The sequence below is a fragment of the Labeo rohita genome, chromosome 24 (assembly GCF_022985175.1).
Source record: "Labeo rohita strain BAU-BD-2019 chromosome 24, IGBB_LRoh.1.0, whole genome shotgun sequence".
In the NCBI taxonomy this organism is placed as follows: Eukaryota; Metazoa; Chordata; class Actinopteri; order Cypriniformes; family Cyprinidae; genus Labeo; species Labeo rohita.
The window spans coordinates 17,135,922-17,153,695 of record NC_066892.1 but is presented as its reverse complement, the minus strand read 5'-3'; the positions used below and the strand labels follow the sequence as shown (position 1 = coordinate 17,153,695).

General features: G+C 36.0%; 1 protein-coding gene across 2 annotated transcripts in view; it reads left to right on the top strand.

The window, feature by feature from the left end:
* The window catches only part of neto1l (neuropilin (NRP) and tolloid (TLL)-like 1, like), a 149,543-nt gene that overhangs the window by 87,411 nt on the left and 44,358 nt on the right, over positions 1–17,774 (top strand). For both annotated transcript variants that reach the window (XR_007825640.1, XM_051098228.1), the window contains exons 5-6: positions 12,619–12,660; positions 12,759–12,886. Coding sequence is in view for 1 of the 2 variants with exons in the window: in XM_051098228.1 (XP_050954185.1) it covers positions 12,619–12,660; positions 12,759–12,886 (170 nt within the window). In the remaining variant the exon portion in view is untranslated. The remainder of the gene's footprint in view (positions 1–12,618; positions 12,661–12,758; positions 12,887–17,774) is intronic.

The following is a 17,774-nucleotide window of genomic DNA, read 5'->3' as shown; positions in this document are numbered from 1 at the left end:
ACTTTTGTGACTTTTGTGAAGCAGTTGTGACTTTTTCTCGCAGTTGCGAGTTTAGATTTCGCAATTCTGCCTTTTTTCACAGAACCGTGGGATATAAACTCGCAATTGTAAGAAAAAACAAAAAAAATTGAGATTTAAAATCACAGATATATAAAAATATACAAATTTCGAGATTTAAAATCACAGTTCGACTTTTTTCGCAGTTGCAAGTTTACATCTCGCAATTCTGATTTTTTTCTCAGAATTGTGGGATATAAACTCGCAATTATAAGAAAAAACAAAAATTTTTAAGATTTTAAAATCACAGTTCTGACTTTTTTCACAGTTGTGAGTTTAAATCTCGCAATTCTGGCTTTTTTTCTAAGAACTGTGGGATATAACCTTGCAATTACGAAAAAAATACAAATTTCGAGATTTAAAATCACAGTTCGACTTTTTTCGCAGTTGCGAGTTTACATCTCTCAATTCAGACTTTTTTCTCAGAATTGTGGAATTGAGAATATAGAAAATTGAGATTTAAACTCGCAGTTCTGACATTTTTCTCGCAATTACGCATTTCCATCTGGCAATTCTGACCTCTTTTTTTTTCAGAACTGTGGGATATAAACTCGCAATTATGAGAAAAAACTCAAAATTTCGAGATTTAAAATCACAGTTCTGACTTTTTTCACAGTTGCGAGTTTACATCTCGCAATTCTGTTTTTTTTCTTAGAATTGTGGGATATAAACTCAGAATTGCAAGTTTTTATCTCACAGTTCTGACTTTTTTCTCAGAATTGTGAGTTTTGAATTTTTATCTCACGATTCTGACTTGTTTTCTAGTAATTGCGAGTTTACATCTCGCAATTCTGACTTTTTTACTGAGAATTCTGGGATATAAACTCGCAATTACGAGAAAAAAGCTAAATTTCGAGACCTAAACTCACAGTTTTGACTTTTTTCTTGCAATTGCGAGTTTACATCTGGCAATTCTGACTTTTTTATCAGAATTGTGGAATATATTGCAAGGAAAAACTCAAAATTTTGAGATTTAAACTCAAAAAACTGAGTTTTTTCTCTCACAATTGTGAGTCTGACTATTGTGGATCATAAAGTCAGAATTGCGAATGTATATCATGCAATTCTGAGTTTTTCTCACAGTTGCTAGTGTATATCTCAAGTCAAAAAAGGGATTCTAAACAAATATGATAGATAATATATATGATTCAATTTACAGCACCTTCATAAATTAAATAAAAGCATAAAAAAGCAAAAACACACCTGTTGCCTATTTTTAATTCATCATTTTGAATAACCAGAGTTTAAAAAATCTTGCTGAATTTTTTGTACATCATCATCTTACTCTGACCATTGTGTCTTGAACGCACTTGATTACATCGCATAAATACAGAATTCCCAGAAAGACTTGAACGTACCATAAGCATTTGACATGTCTTTGACGTTATACCAATTGAGCGTTACATTTATGTATGTGTATTCTTATGAGACTTGCTTCCTCACACAGTTCACGGCTCCCCTGGCAGGCACAATTTCCGAGACTGAAGAAATATAAATCTCCTCTAGGTTGTTATGGGTAAATACTGTAAGCTTCAAAAGATTATAGTCTAAGCCTGGGTTTACAAACCAAGGCTGCGCACAAGCACTGGGGGAATCTGGAAGTATTCTGTGCATGCATACACATATATACACACACACGCAAACACTTCCATTGATGACAGACGAGGCAAGAAATGCTATATAATACTGCTTCCTCTTAGCCAGATTATGCCTTCTTAGGATACTGAGGACGTTGTTTACAGAGGTCATGGTTTCAGTGTGGGAGGATTTACAGCTTCCATATTGTCCTCTCACAGTACATTATAACTGTGAAAAAATATCTGCAGGATTTATGTTGGGTGTGCAAATTCCCTAGTAAATCATGACAAAAGCATGTGTGTGTGTGTTAATGTGGGTTTGGAATTGCGCTTGCATTTATGTTGTATAAAGTGAATTCAGATTGTTGTTTTACATTTACTTTTTTGATAAACAGCCCCTATTATTCCATTATCTGATGCATTTTGGATCACGAATCCTTCTGGGAGCACTTGAATACTTTGAAAATTAGCTCATTTTAGCTCTAATGTTGGTTAGTTATGGTTATTTAAAAAAATATTTTTATAGCAGAGGTCACCAATTAGCAGTCCACACAGTGCAAAATCATTAATCATAAATTAATGCAATTATAGACAGTGAGTTTTATCATCTGAAGCAGCATATACTTTAAAAAATATGTTTCATAATGTTTTTTTTTTTTTCAGAATTCTAATAACAGCAAAACTCAAAATATCAAGATTTAAACTCCCAAGTTTTTGAACTTGCTTTTTCTTGCAATTGTCAGTTTACATCTTGCAATTTTGACTTTTTTCTCAGATTTATGGGATATAAACTCGTAATTACAAAACAAAATCAAAATTTCAAGATTTAAACATTACTGACTTTTTTTCTCGCAATTGCGAGTTTACGTCTTGCAGTTCTGACTTTTTTTCTCAGATTTGTGGGATATAAACACAATTTGAGAAAAAAACTCAATTTTGAGATTTGAACTTGCAGTTCTGATGTTTTTTTCGCAATTGTTAGTTTACGTCTTGCAATTCTGACTTTTTTTCTCAGATTTGTGGGATATAAACTTGCAATTACAAGAAAAAAATCATCTCACATTTAAACTCACAGTTCTGACTTTTTTTACTCGCAGTTCTGACTTTTTTTCATTTATGTTACATAAAGTGAATTCAGATTGTTGTTTTTCATTTACATTTTTGATAAACAGTTCCTATCGTTCCATTATCTGATGCATTTTGGATCACAGATCCTTCTGGGAGCACTTGAGTACTTAGAAAATGATCTCATTTTAGCTCTAATGCTGGTTAGTTATGTTTATTTCAAAAAATATTTCTATAGCAACTCACCAATTAGCAGTCCACAGTCTAGAATAATTGATCATAAATGAATGCATTTATAAACATAGTGAGGTTTATCATCTGAAGCAGCATGTACTTGTTTCATAATGTTTTTATACAGAATCCTAACAGCAGGAAATGGTAAATCTTTTCAATGTTTCTGACAAAGGAGGCAGTTCCTCCTCAAAATATTGGATAAGACAAAAATTCATAGTGAAAAAATAAAATGCCGTTATTACAAAATATAACATTACAAAGTGTATAAATCACTTGTTATTTAAAGAAGCATTGTACAACAGCAACACCAGCAGTTAAAGTGTTACAGTGGGAGTCTGTGTATCTCTCGCCTCCCCTGAGCCCACTGAGTTTTAACAGACCCCCTAAAGCCTGTGGTGGGTTTGTTGATGGGGTAAATAAAAATGAATGGGTTAAAGTCATGTGAGAGGAGGCAATACCTCCTTTGTGATATGACTGGTTATGTTCAGCTGTGATAGGTTCATGCGATAAGTTCTGCCTTTTGTGTTTGTGCACAGATGTTGAAGTGGAAACACCATATTGCAACATAAAAGAATACAATGCTTTGCAAAAGTATTCACACCCCTTCATTTTTTTCACGTTTTATGTTGCTGCCTTATGTCAAACTGCTTTAAATTACTTTTTTTCCACATCAGTCTTCACTCCATACACCGTAATGACAAAGCAAAAACAGAATTGTCCCAAAAAACTAAAATCAGTACATTGCATAAGTATTCATACCCTTAACTCAGTACTTCACCTAAGCACCTTCACAGCCTCAAGTCTTTTTGGGTATAATGCAACAAGCTTTGCACATCAGCATTTGGCAGTTATCTGCCTTTCTTCTCCTCACCTCTTCACCTCTCAAGCTCTGTCAGGTTGGATGGGGGTAGACGGACATTTTCAGGTTTCTCCAGAAATATATGATTGGGTTCAGACCCAGGCTCTGGCTCTCAGAGCTCACAGAGTTGTCTATAAACCAATCTTGCTGTGTACTTTGGCTCATTGTCCTGTTGAAAGGTGAACCTTCTGCCGAGTCTGAGCTTCTGAATGCTTGGAATTAAGGTTCATCAGAAAACTGAATCTTGCAGATAAGGGTATGAATACTTATGCAATGAAATCATTTAAGTGTTTTATTTTTTTTTTTTTTTTTGTTGCTTTGCCATTGTGGTGTATGGACTGTAGATTGATGTGGAAATAAAGTAATTTAAAGCAGTTTAACCTAAGGCAGCAACAAAACAAAATATGAATAAAATGAAGGGGTGTGAATACTTTCGCAAAGCACTGTATATCCTATATCCTTTTTACATATTCATTGTCATTTCATATCTCCTATCTCCCTTTTAGATATAAGTGTCTTTCCTCTGCTCTTCATGCTGATAGATGCCTAAGATAACCTTTAGAACGATCCTGTATTACACGCGAGTGTGACTGACGACTGATCCCATGGGTTCAGCTGGACCTTGTGGGTTAAGTGATGCCACATCTAAATCATAAATCAGTCCAGCAACCAGCTCTCTTGACCTGAAGGTCATTGTTTCATTAACTTCCTGCCACTCTGAATTTTCCATCCATATCTACCCACAAATACAGTAGTCGTTGCTTCGGCGATGCTTCATCTTTTCACACACATACTGTACACACACACATACCTTGGCTTTATTGCTTATGCCTTATTGATTCTTGAAGTGGTAATATTCTAACTGATCTGCAGCATTCATAAATCTTGGCTGTGTTTAGGAGCAGCTACATTCTCTCTCATGTTGATTGACAGCCCGTTGCCCCCGGTTTACTCTCAAATAGGCGTCAGATCTCTGGCAAAGGGGAATTGAACGGACAGAAGCCTGTTCGCAACTCTGTGGCGGCCCATCCGCAGGGGAGAACAGCTTTCTTTCGGTTCACGCTGCTTACGCTGTGGGTGGGTAAACAGTGTCGGTGCTTCTCTTTTCAGGAGATTATCAGATAAAGAATGGGGAGGATGACACACAAGCACAATCAGATAACATCCCTCCACTCAAGCAGCCGTTCGTTTCCTCCCTCGCTAAGAGAAAGGATCCACATCTTCCGTGGAAACCCAAATAGAGGGTGGCAGCTACCTTTGATTAAACTGAGAGCAGGAGAGTAACAGTTGGTTTCTAAAAGACAACAAGGATGCGGTTCATTTCCAGAGTGTTGTTTTAGCTGATCGCTATATTGCTACAGATAAAATGTCTTTCAGAGGATTTGTCTTGGATAGAGCTAAAGACGCTGACTTCATTCACAATGTCAACGTATAAAACTGACTACTGGTGCAACCAGTGGTGTTATTATTGTAACGCGATAGCGCATCTATGTAATGCACAAGCAAGAATCTCTCTACTCACAGACAGAATTCTTTTCTCTCGCACAAAAATGGACTCAAATTGCTTCTGCTCTTGTTCACATATTGCATGTGCATGCTCAAACTTTGTCTATGCATCAGTAAAGACCAGAAAGGCTAAACTTTGAATTCAGGTGAAGAGAAATCCCACAAAATTTATTCAGCCAATTCTCTAGTTATTTATTTTATCGGCGTGTCTATTTACACTAAGTGCAAATAGCCCGCCTCGTTGGTAGGGTTGGGTATCGAAAATCGTTTCTGATTCCAGAATCGAATACTTAAGGTCAGGAATCGGATACTTCTTGTGAAATTAAAATTTAGATTCCGCCTATCGATTCCTATGTGCGGTTCTTTTTTTTTTCATCTGTGAGGACCCAACCTAGCGATCTGCCAGGACCTTGCTCGCTAATCTAAGCGCATAGCGCTCCAAAGTATGGCTACATAGCTCTTAAGTGAATCTTGTTTTTACGTCACCTGTTGATTTTTGTTCATGGTATTCAGCTGCAACTAAATGTTTAGCAAAAAAAGAAACAGAATAAATATGCTTGATATCATCTTTTATTCATATTGGAATCAAAACTGGGAATCAAAAAGAATCTGAATCAATAAGAGAAATCGGAATCAGAATTGATAAAACTCTAACGATACACAACCCTACTCGTTGGCAGAGGCTATTTACACAACTCTGCACACGAACGTGTGGTTGTGCTAGTCAGCATTTCAAAAGACACCAACTAAACAATGGCTCCAGTGGCGTAGATGGTAAAACATGTAGTGGTGACTTTTTGACCTCAATGACAGAAGTTCGAATACATCTTTTGCCGAACTCTTTCTTCTCCCTTTTCACATCACATATGAGATCAGGCATTTATTATCAATAAAGTTAAGGAATTTTATTATTATACTTCATTTGTTTTGATTTCTGCATGAGTCTCTCTCACACACTCACTCAGGTTGCACAAGCCTTATCTGGCAAGACATCAATACATTATCAGTCGCCGTGTGACGTCAAAACAGACCGGTTCAGAATTGGCAGGTCAGCGGTCTGGGCCGATCATGTGGAAAATTGGCTACATTTGTTCTTTTCATTGTTGATTTGGTATAGATATTTAAATGTAAATTTAGCCATCAGTTTTTGAAATTACAGTATTTCCCCTTGCAATTAGATAGAACTTAAAAGTCCAAAATAGCTTCCCCTGCAAATTTAGCCACCGAATGAGCTAATTTTCAATAAAAGGGACTTAGATTTTGCTTTTATGAACAAGTGCCCTGTCTTCTTTTCAGTTATTGCAAAACTGCCTGCAGCCATACTAACAATGACTATTGCTGTGTCCCAATTCAGGGGCTGCATCCTTAAAACAACACAGACTTTTAAGTCAGCAAAGGTCGAACAGAGTGACGTTAAATGAGGTCTAGCCTATGGAGGATTGCTGTTGTCGCCTAGCAACTGTGACAGTTGCCAATGACAAGCGGCAGTCACGTTTTGTACTGCAATTTTTCAAAGTGATATTCAAGTGTCTGAAAACAAAACAGATTCACAAACTGTCTAAATATGTTCACCTTGCTCCACTTATGTATATCAAAGAGTATAAACTATCCAATTGCATTTTAGTAAGATATAAGTATTTACATCACATTTTAGTAAGATATAAGTATTTGAATCATCAATGACACGCAGTGAATCTTAGGATAATCTTGCTCGTGACGGATTTGAGAAACAAAGGACGCATTTGAAAGAGCCTTTTAAATAGGACAGCTTTTGTTGCGTCGCTGTCTTGGAATACACCCTTCGAAGGAAGCAGCCCCAGAATTGGGACACAGCCAGTATCACGAAGTGTCTTTATTGGTATCTTTGTAAAGAACCTTTAATATCTATGGAACCACTAGGAAAAACATGGTTCCTTAAAATCTGTTCACTGAAAGTTTCTTTAAGGAACCAAAATGGTTATTCTATAGCATCCCTGCAAAAACTCCTTTTGCAACCTTTATTTTTAAGAGCATGGCACCTTTTCATTGTACAAAGGTTCTTCGGATCATATTTTCTTAGTGTGAAATATGGGCACAGAGTGAGAATATAGATGGCAGAACCCAGACCCTGTATCCACACCATTCCCTTTTTTGATCAACCATTTTATCTTATTTCTGCCAATGAATCTTTTTTGATATGTCGAATCTCTCGTGTGTTCTCACTCTTTCTTCCACTACCCTAGTTCTGTAATGTAATCTTTCTTATTCCTTCTTTTTCATCCTACATTACTTGAGAGCATCTGCTGGTTCAAGGTCTGATCTGAATTCTCAGTGCAGATGTTGAGCAGCATGTGAAATGTTAAACTAAGACGGGTTGCGCAAAACCTTTACAATAAATTTGCATGCTAACTGGCCATACATTGACCTCTTGACCCCAGTCTAATAAGCAGCATGGACACACAAAGATTAGCCAATTAAAGGTACAGTATGATCATATAATTGCGATTGTTTTGCGTGCTAAATGTCTTGCTCCATATCCTACAGTCTCATACTGCCAGGAACCATGTGTCTGTGTTCCAAAATAGTAGTGAATATGTCATAATAGTGATGGGTGTCCTCTGCGATCACACACACAGTGACCCACATAAGTGCTCACAGGAGGGTGAAATGACAGCGAAATAAATCAGCCGTTTACACCAGATCAATCCACAAATCAATCAGTCTCTCCTGTAAAGGTAACTGAGGTACAATCCAGTCCTCTCTGAACAGGTTCAGACTCATGATTGTATGTATGTATGTGTGTCTTTTCTATGATAAATCATCTTCAACGAGATTTGGTTTAGTAAATGCCACCGTCTCTGTCCATGTGTGAATATCAGAGTGAACGGGGCGGATCACGGAGTGAAATATCACCCATACTAAATATAAGCCGATCTAATCATAGAGGGGTGAGAGTAATTAAACTGGCCACCTATTAGTTCTTTGTAGCACAATGCTGCTCCTGATAGAATATGTTCATTTATGTTAAGATGAAGAGTAGGGCTGTATTGAAGCATGAGGTGTAGAAAGTGTGCTGGCAGACAGCAAACCCAAAGGCCATTCACCGAACGGGGTTATTGCACCAAAAATAGTGAATCAGTTTTGTGAAGAACTGATTGTCAGAAGGAATTGCTCATTCACAGGGCTCTACAGTGCGACCTTTTTAGTCGCATTTGCGACTGATTATTACTGCGTGCGACTTTGAAAAAATATTTAGGAGCACTATGCGCGAGTCACCCGATCAGCATGTTTGTGTTTGTGCTGTGGGGAGCTTCAAAGGTTTCTACGTGTTTTTACAATGTTGAGTAATTTATGACAGACATATCTCACAAATCCTTTCATAAACAAAGTGTAGAGAGAGTGTAAATAAGAGATTCATTGTGCATTTATTATAATGGCACTTTGTGATGTCACAATGAATGAACTTGCGTTTTCGAACGAATCAGTGAGTCAATGATTCAATTTCCCATTCATAAAGACAGTCGTGCTTTATTCCTGAATGAATCAGCCATTCGAACGAATCAAATGAATGATATGATTCATTATTTAAATTAGTGACTTGCTGCCACCTACTGGCAGTTTTAGTTTCATTTTTTAAGTATCTTTTCAGTTATTTAAATATTTCTGTATTCAAAATGTAATATTTAAACCATTAATCTCAACATGAATTTATGAATTTAGAACTTCTTATTCTACTTGTTCTTGATCTGTTGTTTTGATTAGAACTTTTAAAAAGCTTGAAAAACATAATTTGTAAAATAAAAGATGACATACTTTTAATAAATTAGAAAAATGCCATTATAAAGGTAAAAACAAAATTACCCTGTAAATCACTTTAGGAGACAACTATTACCTCATAATGGGAAGGCTAATTTTTGATCAGATTTTTTGATTGTTGATTAGAAGGTGCTCCTGAAATTTTGACTGTGCTCCTAAAAAGAAAAGTAAGCGTAGAGCCCTGGTGTAGTAGTTTTGAATCAGTTATAAACTGTGGTTTTAATTAATTGCATTAGCAGAGAGAATTTTCTTTCATATGCAAGCAAAAATGGACAAACTGAATAAGAGTCTAATTGAAAGTTTATTGAATCAGAATTGTACTGCACTCAGGCGTAGCATATTTGGTTTTGTTTTCATACATAATGTCAGTGAAATAATCAGTACTTATTATTTTTGGAGTCTATAAATGTTTTCCTTTTTCTACAACGCTCATGGAACCAGTTTATTATAATGGTAAAACACTCTTAAATGGCACTTAAAACCAAAATGAGTTATTGGTCGCAATACATGTCAACCAGACATTCTCTTCCTGTAAAAGTGTATGATTTCTGATCAGAATAAGCTGCAGTGAGGACCATATTTTTTAAAATTTGGCTAGATGAGACTGTATTGTTGGGTACAATAATATCTTGCACATTAGGCATTCTGCTCTTAGCCGCTATTGTTGGATTGAGTGTGGTATTTGCAATAAATGTGGACCTCTGGAGACTGTGGGCATTTGAAAATTAAGGAATTCTGAGAGCAATTGGGTGCTGAGGAGATTTCACTGAAAGTACTGTTACATAATGTTTCTCAGCAGGTTTATGTCTAAAATGTTGTTTTAAGTTAATTAAGGACAAGAGTTATGATCAATACAATTTAGAATATTGTAGTTATTTCTGCTGAAGTAGAGGTTTTTGTTCAGAGTGGAGCAGTAATGTTGATTGTTGAAAGCCAACCTGAAAGTTAACATCGCCCTGGTTCCCGTGAATAGGATTTTTCCATTGGCTTTTGGATTATTGCAGAAAAGAAGATCTGTTTAAAGAGAGAGTTCACCCAAAAATTCTGTCATTAATTCCTCACCCTCATGTCGTTCCAAACCCTTAAGACCTTCGTTCATCTTCGGAACATAAATTAAGGCATTTTTGATGAAAACCGAGAGCTTTGTGACCCTGCATAGACAGCAACACAACTACCACATTCAAGGCCCAGAAAGGTAGTAAAGGTATTGTTAAAATAGACTGTAATTTTATGAAGCTATGAGAATACTTTTTGTGCGCAAAGAAAACAAAAATAGCGACTTTATTCAACCATTGCTGTCTATGCAGGGTCAGAAAGCTCTCGAATGTCATCAAAAGTATCTTAATTTGTGTTCTGAAGATGAACGAAGGTCTTATCGGTTTCAAGCGACATGAGAGTAAGTGATTAATAACAGAATTTTAATTTTTAGGTGAGCTAACACTTTAAAGTTCTTACACATTTTGTTCATTATATAAATATTCACAGATAAACATTTTTAGGAATTTTTATGAACTTTGAAGCCCAAAGTTTGCTTAAAGTAAAAAGCTAAACATTGACTAAAAAAAAACTACACAACGATCGCAGAACTTCACCAGTCGCAAAAGATCACCACCGTTAAGCTTTCAACAACTCTTCAGAACTTTACTTAAAAAGAAAAAAGAGTTGAACTTTTTTTGTATTTTTTTGTTGTTGTTGTTGTTTTTGTCGTTGTTGTATTTTTTGTAAAAAAAAAAAAAAAAAAGGATGTGAATTTAAACACAACGAGGCTTTAAAAATATAATATAATAGTATAATAGATGGATTTACATGTTTTGGCATTAAAAGATAAGTCCAATTTCCAGAACAAAAATTGACAGATAATCTCCTCACTCCCTTGTCATCCAAGATGTGCATGTTTTTTTTTTTCTTTAGTCGTAAAGAAATTATATTTTTTGTGGAAAACATTTCAGTGTTTTTCTCCATATAATGGACTGATATGGTGCCCCGAGATTGAACTTCCAAAATGCAGTTTAAATGCGGATTCAAATGATCCCAAATGCGGTTGTAAATGATCCCAGTCGAGGAAGAAGGGTCTTATCTTCATTTAAGCTGCATTTTGGAAGTTCAAAATCGGGGCACCATACTAGTCCATTATATGCAGAAAAATCCTAAAATATGTCCCTCAAAAAACATAATTTATTTATGGCTGAAGAAAGAAAGATATGAACATCTTGGATAACAAGGGGTGAGTACATCATCTGTCAAATTTTGTTCTGGAAGTGGACTTCTCCTTTAATGTCCTCAATAACCTCTGTAGTCCCATTTATTCACCTCTTAACAACCACCTTTTTCCAGAAACATAAAAGCTTAATAACAAAAAAAAAAAAAAAAAAAAAAAAAACATGAGCAGGCTATTACTGACGTATTTATGTTATAGAGTAAAATGTGAAAATATCTTGAGCCGCAGACCTTTTTTCAGGCATTTAACCAAAAACTCTTTTACAAAACCATTTATTTTGGGACAATGGAATTGGAAGTGCTAAAATGCTTACTTGTTTCTGTTTTAAAACTCATTTCCACAGCACTCTTTTACTAAGATTCACACTCCAGCCCAGTAGGTGACGATAATGAATCTAATATTAGTTTGTGAACTAAAAAAATAGAAAAAGAAGCCTGGACTTGGTGCCTCACACAATAATACTGATTTCTCACTAAAAACAACATCAAAAGTGCAAAAAGTTGGTCAGAAACATACAACGCAACTTCTAGATGCATCTTTATTTTTTTTTTACTCAACCATTGTGGAATCATGGAGTAGAACGAATAAGATTGTGGGATATCAAAGGCAGTGAGGGATACACCTTTGCTCCCTTCAAACATTGATCAGATGAAGGCATCTCAGGAGACAGGAAGTGAAGCTGGATTTGGACATGTCTTAATGCCTTCCTACCTTGGAATGCGTCTTATGAAGGCAGCATTTTTCAACTTCGTTGAAAGTATTTCATGGATACTGAATACTGATGAATAATGAGAAGTTTTGTGGTATTATAAATGAAAGTTTGAGATGAGCATGCTCATTAGCTTTGGTGGAACCAATGATTGATGGAGTACAAACAAACACTTTCCTGTTTTCTTCTAAATCTCTCTGTCATCTCTTCTCGACGACTCCGCAGTTTTCTCAATAGGTGGGCTCAAAGCCCATTCATTACAGACAGCTTGGCAAACACATCTACATTTTTCACAGAGCTGTGAAATAAGAAATACTGGAAGCTATTGCTAAATGAGCAGTTTAATGACTATTTATTAAATGCTTCCTTCCTGTTCATTCCATTTTAAAAAGAATGCACTTCAAACTATTCATCATCATTTGTGAAACATCAACTGCGAGATTTCAAACATTTATTGAGGCTATTAAAACAACAAGCTCGCATATCTTCTAGAGCAGTCTCAATGTATGTGTCGATTGTGTGTTGAATGGTTTAGTTGATCTAACACAGCATAATATAAAAGCTTGTTTTTATATCCTATTTAATTTCTGTTTTCCAGATCCTGACTTTAAAGACATAGGAGTCCCCAAACCTCTTCCCTGTGGGTATTATTCCTTCATCTATAAGCGTCTTCCATATGAATACATCTAATGGCTTTCCATTTTTGTAATTTGTCTTCTTATGTCGTCCCCACTACAGTTTGTGAATTTGAGATGGGAGGACCTGAAGGCATCGTTGAATCGCAGCAGATCACCAAAGACGGCAAAGCCTTGCAGACCGAGGCAGTGGACTGCAAGTGGTACATCCGCGCCCCTCCTCGCTCCAAGGTCAGTCCTGTCTCAACTTCCCCCGCTCTAATAACATCCAAGTTGTTTTGCTGTTGTCGTTCTGTTACCCAGCCTGCCACGTTTCTGACATACGACAGCTTGTATCTGCCTCAAGCTGTGCAGTAACCGCCTAACACGCTTCAGCGTTTGGCTTCCTGTTTTGCAGCCGTTTGCATTATGCGGCCATTGAGAAAACATCTCGGGGCGGTTTTGTATGCGGTTAGGTGGAATTCTGTTGAGGATAAAAATGTAGCAGCTTTTGGGTGTTTTCTTTCTTTCGTTCGTTCGTTCTTTTAATGTCAGCATCAAAAACTCTAAACACTTCAGCTGTAACTGATGGATTTGCTCAGAGTTATTAAGTTACCTGTGGAACAGATCAGTAGCCATATGACTAAACACAATAAATTGCCTCCATTTCCTGTTTATCTTCAGATAACGATAGTGTTGACTGGAGAGCAAAAATCTGTATTATGCCGTGGAGCGGTGATAATATTTGTGCTTAATGTGATTTATTGCTTCAGAAATTGATTTTTGTTCTATCTGATGTCCTTCCAGAGGCACAAATCAAAAGCATGTGCCCTTGTCCTTTTCACAGCGATTAGTTTCACACAGCTATTCAAGCATTTTTATCATCTACCAGCACTGCTCAAAGAGACTGAACATTTCAGCGCTGTGACTCATGATTGCGTTTGTGTGAATTTGTACACAGTGCTTATTATGAAGACTTTAACTTTTTCTCCTCTGGTTACTTCACAGAGTGTTGGCTTATACAGCAGACTGTGAGCAGAGATGGTATATATTATATATATTGGAAGAAGTGCTGTCAAATTTAGCATGATTAATTTGTTCAGTTTAACAACGTTAAATGGCCACCCCACTCCCGACTGTTGCTTGTCTCTTTTTTTCTTGACAAGAAGTGCGTTTATTTAGTCGCAGAATGTCTTTATGACCACATCAAATGGGAGGCTTTCAGATGCGCACTTCAACTTCACTTCAGCGCCTAGCGCTAGTCAAACGAGTGTGGGAAAGGTACATGTGACGAGTTGAGGAGCTTCAGTAAAACATAGTGAACTGCTATCAGATGAGATGTTGTCAGGCCATATGTCAGTAAAAACAAATTTACCTGTCCTGTCAGCCATTATACTGTGCTTGTAGTGCACGCTCTTGAATTGCATGCACAAATGAAGTGGCGAGCACTGAAGCCTGTATCATTTTATTTTAAAGCGCAAATGAAACTATGAGCATGCGTGTCAGATCTGCGTCACGTTTAGCAGCGGCAGCTCTTAAAGTAATAGCAGCCAAATTAAGCTAATAACCTAGCTGCTGTTATATCTATTAATCAAAACAAAAGAAAAAAGAGGAAATCAAAAACTTTTGTAGCTTTAAGGATTCAGAGAAGTCCATTTTCAAAACAAAAATTCACATATAATGTACTCACCCCCTTGTCATCATCAAGATGTTCATGTCTTTCTTTCTTCAGTCGTAAAGAAATTATGTTTTTTGAGGAAAACATTTTAGGATTTTTCTCCATATAATGGACTGATATGGTGCCCCGATTTTGAACTTCCAAAATGCAGTTTAAATGCGGCTTTAAACGATCCCAAATGTGGTTGTAAACGATCCCAGCCGATAAAGAAGGGTCTTATCTAGCGATCGGTTATTTTCATAAAAAAATACAATTTATATACTTTTTAATGTCAAACGCTCGTCTTGTCTTACTCTGCCTGGACTGTTTTTTTTCCGGTTCATGACAGTTAGGGTATGTTGAAAAACTCGTTTTTTCTCCCTCAACTTCAAAATCGTCCTATATCACTGTTTTACCTTTTTTGTTAATGGTGTTTGATCTTCTTTGCATGTTCACTTTGCAAAGACCGGGTCGGTACTTCTGCAGCAATGTAGGATGATTTTGAAATGATTTTTGAAGTTGAGGGAGAAAATATGATTTTTCGACATACCCTAACTGTCTTGAATCAGAATACACAGAGTTCAGGGAGAGCAAGACAAGATGAGCATTTGAGATTAAAAAGTACTTAAATTAAAAACTGATCGTTTCGCTAGATAATACCCTTCTTCCTCGGCTGCATTTGGGATCATTTGAAGCCGCATTTAAACCACATTTTGGAAGTTCAAAATCAGGGCACCATATCAGCCCATTATATGGAGAAAAATGTTGTTTTCCTTTAAAAAAAAACAAAACAAAAAAAACCTTTCTTTACGACTGAAGAAAGAAAGACATGAACATCTTGGATGACAAGGGGATGAGTACATTATATGTGAATCTTTGTTTTGGAAGTGGACTTCTCCTTTATTTTAGTATTTAGTGTTTGATAACGTTATTCAATTTCTGAATATTTTCTACTTGCTGAAGGCCACAGGTAAATAATGGGTTAATAATTGATTTAAGTTCACTTTAATTAGAAGTTGTTATTTTTTAAAGTCTAATAAATGTTTAATAAATTTATAGCTCTCAAATATACTGTAATGTTGAATGGCTATAGTCAATGGATAAATATTAGGAATAAAAGAACAATTTACTGACATCAGTAATATTGGTATCAGTGATACTCACCTTCAGTAATGAAAAATAAATATTTAACAAATATTAAAAATATACTGTCTTTATGTTTTTTTTACGCTAATTTGAAGATTGAATGTGAAATTATTGCAGTATTAAAGGGGTCATATGATGTTGATAAAAAGAACATTATTTTGTGTATTCAGGTGTAATGCAATGTGTACGGTTTGAGGTTCAAAAAAACATTATTTTCCACATACTGTACATTATTGTTGCTCCTCTCTGCTCCGCCTTTCTGAAACGTGTAAATTTTTTACGAAGCTCATCGTTCTGAAAATGTGATGTGCTCTTATTAGCCAGTTATTCAGTGCGTTGTGATTGGCTGAATACCTCAGGCGTGTGACAGAAATGTTACGCCCCTTACCATGTTATGATGCCATGTCCCGGCATGACCAGACAAACACATAAAACAAAAATAAAACATTATAAAAGAGACATTTGTTGCATCCAGTGAGGACAGTCTTTTTACACATTATGTTGCATCGCACCATGCCGCGTAAACATAACACCATGTCTGCATTTGTGATCATAGAAACGACAAACCACAAGCACTACTCTAGACTGTTCAAAACTTGCGTTTGAATAGCCAGTAGCAAATTCTTTAAATATGAAACGTACTTACAGGCTGTGAGTCAGAAGCGCCAAACTGTCCTTGCAATTGCCCCACTTTATAGTGTGCACAGCCAGCATTCTAGGCTACTCTCTCAGGTTCAGGAAACAGTCCTCCATAAAACACTTGAATATTTTCATTGTACTGTTCTAGAACAGTGTTCTAAATATTACTTAACCTCTTATTTCCAGTTGTGTACTCATTTGGAAGGCCAAACAAAGTACTTTCGATTTCGCAACGAAACACAACGTCTCCACAACATGGCGGGTACAACAATACTACAGCGAGTAAATTTTATATCTATCTTATATATGCACAGACAGCTTGTAACACTCCAAAAACATAAAATCGCATCATATGACCCCTTTAAAGTATATTTACAAAACTAGCTACTGTTAGGTGGGATTAATCGCGATTGATTTCAGAAAAATGTGTGATTAATTAATTATTTTTATTAATCAATTGACAGTACTATTCAGAAGTAATCGTAACACTCAAGATGGGAGATTCAAAACCATTCAAACATTTGGGGTCAGTAAGATTTTTTTTTTTTTTTTAAGGATTTTTTTATGCAAGGATGCAACAAATCAAAAGTTGCAGTAAATGCATTTATTATGTTTCAAAAGATTTTTGTTTCATGTAAATGCTCTTGTAAATTTCTATTCATCAAAATACTCTGGAGGAAAAAAAAATCATGTTTTCCACAAAAATATTAAGCAGCACAACACTGGTTTTCAAGAAATATTTCTTATTATCAAATCAGCATATTAGAATGATTTCTGAAGGATCGTGTGACACTCAAAACTGAAGTAATATCTGCTGAAAATTCAGCTTTGCATTACAGGAATAAATTACATTAAAATACATTGCAAATAAAAAAGATTGTTTTAAATTTTAATAATATTTTACAATATAAATGTTTTTACAGTCATTTTTGATCAAATAAATGTGACCTTTATGTTATCATAATATTATTTTGGATACGAATAATCATGATTAATCGCTGCCCAGCACTGTTTTTAATATATTAAATGATATATTAATAAATAGTATTAAACCTGAACTAACCTTTGTGACCTCCTTGTCATGCAAAGGTCAAATTATCTTAAAGGGCAATAAGAGATTTGACTTTGATACATCGTATTGGTGATCTCTATTTTTCAAATGTTTATGATATATTAGCCAAACTACTTATTGTATACCTATGAGTGAACCAACTGACCTTAAAAGGACTTTTATCCTGCTATTCTTATCATAATGTGCATATGTGGTCTCCAAATAAGTGTTATATTCTCTGTTTCATTGAAATGATTGTCTGTAGCAGCTCTGAATCAGTGTCATGTTTATCTGGCCCTGAAATCTCACAGGAATGATTGTTTGAAGCGCACAGATGGCGGGGAAAGCGTCGAGCCTGTCTCTAGACAACAGCTACTGTTGCTCAAATGGCTTTCCTCGCCACATCTCTCACAGGCCTTCATATATCTCATCCAATTAGGTCCACAAGCGTATAACCTCCCAGACATGTACATCTCATCTTGCTGTTTCTTATTTGATTTACTGTCTGATAGGCAAAGAAAAGGGGGCGGGGTTTATTACATCATCGTGTTTGCAGCAATTCATCCAAATGAGGATTTCTGACTCTGAGCTGCAACCGCTCCTGATTTTTCTGTCTGCTCTGGTGGGAACATCAGTGGATGCAGGCT